General features: G+C 26.9%; 1 protein-coding gene across 1 annotated transcript; it reads left to right on the top strand.

The window, feature by feature from the left end:
• The first annotated feature begins 4,324 nt into the window (after positions 1-4,324).
• LOC120080144 (ethylene-responsive transcription factor WIN1-like) lies at positions 4,325-6,123 on the top strand. The gene is made up of 2 exons (XM_039034712.1): positions 4,325-4,490; positions 5,315-6,123. The coding sequence occupies exons 1-2, from the start codon at positions 4,411-4,413 to the stop codon at positions 5,988-5,990; spliced, it is 756 nt and encodes a 251-aa protein (XP_038890640.1). The 5' UTR covers positions 4,325-4,410; the 3' UTR covers positions 5,991-6,123.
• The last annotated feature ends 1,603 nt before the right edge of the window (positions 6,124-7,726 follow it).

The following is a 7,726-nucleotide window of genomic DNA, read 5'->3' as shown; positions in this document are numbered from 1 at the left end:
GAAAATTTTATGGGTTGGGTTGGTTCATGGGTTCACCTAATATAACCCAAACCAACCCGAATTTATTATTAACTTTAAAATATATTTTTTCTTACTTATTAATACTTATATTGATTTTAATTTTATACCTATATTGATTTTAATTTTATTTAATTCCAATATTTTTTAAATAATTTATTCTTCAACAATTCTTAGAAGTAGTTTATTTACACTTTAGAAAGAAAATTTTTACTATATAAATTGAAATTGAGTTGTTAATGTTAATTCAATATATGAAAATAATTAAGTTAGACTTTTACATATTTACGTTGTGCTTTTTTTTAGAATAAAATTTTAAATAAATGACTCGATTAACCTGAACTAACCCAACCCAAATATTTCATGGTTGGGTTGGGTTGAGTTCATTTTTTAATAAAGGTTATTTGGGTTGAAAAAATTTACAACCCGAACAATTGGGTTGGGTCTAAAAAGTCTTTCAACCCAACCCATGAACACCCTAGTAGACATTATAGTCTTACTTATGGATTTTGTAGACATTTGAAAATGTTGCCTATATTTTGAATTTTGTAGACATTATGGACTTTCTTGTGAATTTTGGAGACTTGTTTTGTTATAATAGATTTTGGATATCGTTCTTGTGGATTGTGGAATTTAAGTGTTTTTTATTAGTGATTCTAAACTTTTTTTTAAGGGAACCGATGGAACAACCCAACCCATTTTTTATGGATTGGTTTGGTTTGAGTTCATAATTTAACAAGGGTTAGTTTGAGTTAAAAAATACATAAACCGAACCATAGGGTTGGGCCTAAAATATCCCTAAACCTAACCCAACCCAAACCACGAACACCTCTAATTGAAGGGATGCATGATTGGACAATTTGATCAGATGTACAAAGATAGAAGCTATCCTAATTTTTCTAATATAAGAAGGCACTTCAATTTTTTTTTTTTTTTTTTTTTTTTTTTGTTGACAAGAGAAATAGCAAATTTTGAAGACTCATTTATAGCAAAAATGTTTTAAAATAGTAAATATAGCAAACTGAATTTTATAAATAAAAAATAATAATTAGCAAAAGACGAAAATACCCTATGGAGCCCAAAATACTAATAATCAAAAGACAAAAATACCCATGAACCCAATATTGAACTAATCCAAAAATATTGGAAAAATAATTAAAAAAAATATTTGATTTACCTTCTACCCAAATTTACCCAATCAAATAATAATAAAAAAACATCTGTACCTAAATTTACCAACTCAAATACAAATACACTGTATTAAATAACATCATATTTGAAGAAAGAGATCAAATAAGACATTATCAACCAAAACACAAATACATTGTATTCAAAATAACTTAGTCTCCTAATACTAACGCCCACAAATAGAACTCTAAATTCGATGGGTTCCTATTTTTGCCATATTTCTAAATGCAATCTTAAGAGTCGCTATATACTCCAATTTCCTTTCTTTTTTTTTTTTTTTTTTTTGTTTTTTTTTTTTTTTTTTTTTTTTTTTTTTTTTTTTTTTGTTTTTTGTGGTTTCAATTGTGACCAAACTAACCCTCTTCCTAGAGAGAGAGTATCATAAAGAAACCCAAGTCGAAAGGGCTAACAGAAGTAAAGAACTTGAGCAAAAGCCCATTTATTTGGGGTAGATATATGTAGGACATATACCCTATAATACAATAAGGAAAATTAGAGTTTTAGGTGAAAATAAATAATAATTATGATATATGGAAGAGAAAATGAGCGTAGTAGTCATTATAGTGTTTAATTCACCGACAGTAGTCTCAATCTACACCAATTTTATGTGTTAGAGAGAAAATCAAAATCAAAATTACCATATAAATTAAAATTTAGTCCTAACAACGTAGGACTAAATTTATGATAATGTTATCAAATTATAGAAACCGAATTCTAATTATAAACGGTTTATTTTTTTTTATTTTGTATCTAAAATATTCTATTATGTACAAGGTTGAAATATCGATCTATATGTTAAAATATTCATAAATCGGAAGGATTTCGATATGAAAATTAAGGATTACTTGATGTCTCTAATATCTTTTATAAAACATAGCAAATTATCTTGAATTTCAATACAGATACAGATATTAATATATAATGGCAATAAGATCTATAACTTAAAAGTAACCCAATTATTAATGTAAATAGTTTTTATAAGTTTAATAGAATGGGTTATTTGGTTCAAATTCACTCAATTGTGGCTTGTCATTATATATTAATATCTGTATTGAAATTCAAGATGCACTAATCTTTGTACTTTTTCTTTCATCATTCACACTATAAAATGAATTAATTTTTTTTAAATAAAAAAAATTTTCTATATGATAAACTATAATTGAATAATTCAATAGGATGTATAAAGATAAATGATGCCTCAAACGCTATAACTCCTAAGTATTTTAAAAACATATATAATGTTCATATTGGAACAAAAAGTAACCCAATACCCATCTAATGCTTAAGTGCTAAATTGACAGGTTTAATATATAGTAGTTAACCTATTAAAGATCAAAGTGAGATTTATAGATCTTTTAAAAATGTTTAAATAAACAAATCTTAAATATACTTTTAAAATTAAAAAAAATAAATAGAAACAAAAACAAGAGTTAGCTAGGCATGAGTTTAGATGGGGGTGATCCAAAAATAGGAATCTAAAACAAATAGTTTAGAACTTGTTGGCTGATTTCGTTTTTAGTTGCCAACAATTAGTTTTCTGTTTTTGAAATCGACTTATTGATTTCTAAAGATAAAAATTTATTTTGAAAACTTTGTTTTCTTTTAATATTTTTATAATTTGGCTTGAATTATTAAAATATTAGCGAATAATTGGCTGAACAAAGGAAATTTAAGGGTAAAAATAGTATTAATTAATTTTAAAAAATAAAAAGAGAAAAATCAAATACCTATCCAACAGAAAATAGAGTTATATATTTCATATATACGCTATTTTATCTATGGGTTCGTAAAAAATTTAAATAGGAAAAAACACTAAAACCATGTAAATAGCGTTTTCAATATTCACTTTATTGTTCAAAATATATATAATTCAAATACAATCCAAGTATTATTTTGGATAATCAATTAACCCAACAAATATTCATGGATCACTTCTAATCTAAAATAGAAATTGAGTCTTGATATACCACCAAACAGTCTTATGAACACAAACTTATAGTTTAACCTAACTCTTGTATTGGTGTACATTATTTATCCACAATTTTCATATTTCATCAATATTATCTCACGTATACATAAAAAAAACAAAAAAAAAATCACATATATGTATATAACTTTTTTTTTTCTTTTTTTAGTTAATATATATATATATATATATATATATAATATTATCATATATAAAATTTATTCTATTGACTTCGAGGTATGAAGTTTGATCCCTCTACCCTATATTATCACTATATATATATATCGACAACTTAGTGTTTTTTTTTTTTCTTTCTTTCCTTTTTGTTTTTTGAGTATAACAAATGGGGTATGAGGATTTGAACCACCATAACTTTAAAAAAAAATTAAAAAAAAAAAAACTGTCAATTACTGTTGAGTTATGAACTCACCTTGGCAACAATTCAATCTTTGTAGTTAGTAAACACATTTGATCTTTATAATCATTAGCCAATCAATCTACATAGGTAAAAAAGAAATCATGAAATCCCATATAATATTCAGAAAAAAAAAACACATTTTTTTTACTATATAGTTATCATTGAATCCCTATGTTTCATGATTAAAAAAAGTTTCATATCATAGTTCGCTATTATAAATTAATTAACTAAAAAAGTTAACACCAAAGACTAAAAGTGAAAAACTGGACAATGAAATATAAAATCTCTTAAACTTAGAATCAAATAGAAACTAAACTCAAAATTCAAACGTAAAAAATGAAAATTTTGAAGCGGAGACACTAAATGAAAACTATATACTAAAAAATTAGAGACAAATGTATTTTTTTTTCAAATATTTTTACGAAAAAATCTAAATCTTCTCTTCATTACAAATTTAAAATATATACATTTACAATTTTGGAAGTATAAGAACCAGATCAATCAATACAATTTTTTTCAAAAACTAAATTGTTAATTCTATGAAAGTTGAAGGACAAACAAGAAACGTGTCATTTAATCTAATTAATATCGATATCTAACACTAGAAAGAAAATATATTGATAAAAAAAGAAAAAAAAAAAGTGAAATTAGGGTTGATGAATAGTAGCCTAGATTCTAGTTTTAATTTTTCACCTTCCCCATCACTTCCCTATATTATGCTCCTTCCTCCTCTTTTGGTCCTCCATGTACTTTGGGCATCATATTCTGACAAACTCAATCTCTCTTTCCTTCATTCCCTCCCTCCCTCTTCCCCAAAATCATGGTATCATCAAAGAAGTTTAGAGGTGTTAGGCAAAGACATTGGGGATCTTGGGTCTCTGAAATTCGTCACCCTCTTCTGTAAGTCTCTTGTTTTTGTAATTAGGGTTTGTTTTTCGTATGGAATCTAAAAGCTTAAGTTGATAAGTTAAAAGAAAAAGTAACAATTTGTGTCGTCCTCTTTTTTTTTTTTTTAATAGAGTTTTAAACTATCTATCATGCTTACCAAGTAGAGATTGAGTCATGATATTATTAATCTCTCGGTCACTTTTCACTTACAAAATATTTAAGACTAATTTTGTTTTTTTTGAAATTATGCCTATACTTCCTTTTAATTTCTATTGTATGTTTTTTCATGACATGTGAATCCCTAGCAAAATTTAGAAAATTTTTTTTTTTTTTTTTTTAAATTGTGTGTGATTTAAAATTGACTTAATTTGATTTTGAAAATATTTTTTTAAGAGTAGATAATGAAGTTAAAGAAATGTAAGGGTATAGAATTAATGTTGATAGATTAACATTTCAAAAAACAAGAAACAAAATGATTATCCAAAGTGAATTTTACTAAATAGAAAAGTCTGAAAAATTAGGTTTGAGAAGTCAAAGATATTTTTATTATTTTTTTATCATAGAAAACAATATATTCTTTATTTCATATATGGATTTGAAGATTAAAACTAAGATCATTCAAAACTTTTACATATAAAGAGATAATTAATATCTAATTTAGTAAAGTTATGGTTGTGTTGATGAATTATTAATGACATTAAAATCAATAGTTAATAACAAAATAAATTGTGCCAATAAGTAATTGTATATTGCTGAAGAAAATAATAATCTTATGAAAGCTTAATAATCTATTTTTTTTTTATTCATATTCTTCAAAAAAAAAAATCTATATATAGGAAGAGAAGGGTTTGGCTGGGCACGTTTGAGACGGCGGAGGAGGCAGCCAGAGCCTACGATCAGGCCGCCGTCTTAATGAGTGGCCGGAACGCAAAAACCAACTTTCCAATGAGCCAAACAGCGGCGCAGGAATTAGGAAAACCCAACAACAACAACAATAATAATAATATCACTTCTTCATCTTCTCCAAAGGGCTTATCGGAGATTCTTCATGCCAAGCTCCGAAAATGCAGCAAGGCACCGTCGCCATCGATGACGTGTCTCCGACTCGACACCGAAAATTCCCACATCGGCGTTTGGCAGAAACGTGCTGGTCAACGCTCCGACTCCAGCTGGGTCATGACCGTTCATCTCGGAAAAACGAACTCCTCCTCCTCCTCAACCTCCGCCACCGCCGCCGCCGTATGCGGCGGCGACGGCGACAGTGGGTGGATGAGGAAGAATAAAAAAAGTGGCTGTTTTTCTGGTTTGATCTCGTCGGAAGATGGTGATGGTGCATTAATGGCGGCGAGTGGGACCCAGATGAGGAACTTGGAGATGGATGAAGAAGAAGAAAGAACTGCATTGCAAATGATTGAGGAATTGCTGAGCAGAAATTATGGTAACCCATCGGAAATTATTCAAGTTCAAGATCATAATCAAGGGGAAGCAACCTTTTTACCCTCTCTAATTTAACTAATTGAGATTATATATATATATAAAATTGTGCATCTACAATATGATATGATATGATATAGTGTTAAATTATTAATAACAAGGCTAAATTACCCCCCAAGAAAAAGAAAGAAAGTTTGCCCTTTGTTTAAAAGATATCATTGATTTTTCGAAAATTGTAATATTATCTATGACCTTATCTAAATGTTTTCTTACACATAAATTTGTTAAGACTTTTGGAATAGAAATTTAGGTTGGACTGAGTGTGATAGTGATTGATCAATTGAACTCGTCTCAATTTTCATTCTAAGCACCAATATAATAATCTCAGAATTTTAAGTTTCAATTATTGTTCAACTTCATATGCTCAAAGTTTTGAAATATTTTGAAAAAGCTAAAGACTTTAAAGAGATAGTGATGTTTTTGTAATAAAGGGCAAAGAGGTAATTTAGTCTAATAATAATTCATGTATATGGATCTATTTAATTTATACATGTATCAATGTCGCACATGTAAACTGTACATTGGTATAAAATATCAAGTTTATTGTGAAAGAAATCTACTTTTCTTTTTCAATCTATATTAGAAGTATGTATTATTGAACATGATTTAACATGTATGTTGTTTTAACTGGTTGTGTTATTATTATTTTTTTTAATTTACCATATGTGAGATAAGGAATCGAACTTTGACCTCAAAATTAATAATAAAATTTTCATCCGAATTAAGGATGACATATAATACTGTGTTTTATTTAGTCATAAAAATTTTAAAATTACAATATTATAATTTCTTTTGCCATTTTTTTTATATATAGTCCCAACAAATTCAAGAGCTAGACACTGCTCCACATGATACTAATTATGTGGTTGGACATTTTCGATATATACTTTTTATAGGAGTCGTTTTTGCTTTATTTGAATGATTTTTTTACTATTTGTAGAAAATATCTTTGGTCGGACAGACCTTATAACTTTAGGTTCAAAGCCATTTTGGATCATTTTTTTCCAGGTTAAATCCGACTCTCTTTCTCACTCATTTTTAGAGCTTTTAGGTATATATATATATATGTGTATGTGACAATATATGATGGGGATAGATATTAGTTTAGGAAGATCATGGTTTTATAAATTAAAAACAAATTAAAATTGGTCAACTCAGAAACTAGAAGACTCTTGTTAAGATAATCCATCATACCTACTTACATCTTTGAAAAAAAAAAATGAAACCTTAGATGTTGAATAATACATTTATGGTCCTGAATTTTTAATTTGTATACAATTAGGTTATGTAAAGAGTGAAGAATAATTAATACTCTAAACTAGTCAAAGATGTAATAATTTCTCATCCAAGTTATAAATGTGTAATTAGTTCAAGTTTATTTTTTAAAACATCTTTAATCGCTTATGACCTAAAGGTACATCGTAACTTTGAAAAAGAGGATAAAAATGTATAAATACAATGTAAAACGTTAAAAAATAATTGTCATCAGATCTGGAGATTTTGAAGATATTAATAGTCTTAAATATTGTCCTCAAATTTATTTCTCCGTCATTTTGCAAAAAATTATTTAATTAAATTGAAAGAATATATATTTGAGTTTTTTTTTTTTTCATATTATATGTCCGTATAGAAATTGTTGTTCTTTGTGTAATTGAAAAAAAAAAGATATTTTTTTCTTTATCAATTTTAATCCTAAATTTAAATAAATTGTGAAATTACTCCCTTCTCAAAAAACTTTAATTAAAATTTGACCA

Source organism: Benincasa hispida, chromosome 6 (genome assembly GCF_009727055.1).
Source record: "Benincasa hispida cultivar B227 chromosome 6, ASM972705v1, whole genome shotgun sequence".
NCBI lineage: Eukaryota > Viridiplantae > Streptophyta > Magnoliopsida > Cucurbitales > Cucurbitaceae > Benincasa > Benincasa hispida.
The sequence above is the reverse complement of the archived record's forward strand: the minus strand, read 5'-3'. Positions and strand labels throughout refer to the sequence as shown.

What these genes read in the sequence shown, in the direction of transcription:
- LOC120080144 (XM_039034712.1), top strand. Translation starts at nt 4,411, where the DNA reads ATGGTATCATCAAAGAAGTTTAGAGGTGTTAGGCAAAGACATTGGGGA. An exon ending in GAAATTCGTCACCCTCTTCT is followed by an intron (nt 4,491 to 5,314) that starts GTAAGTCTCTTG and finishes ATCTATATATAG; the next exon opens with GAAGAGAAGGGTTTGGCTGG.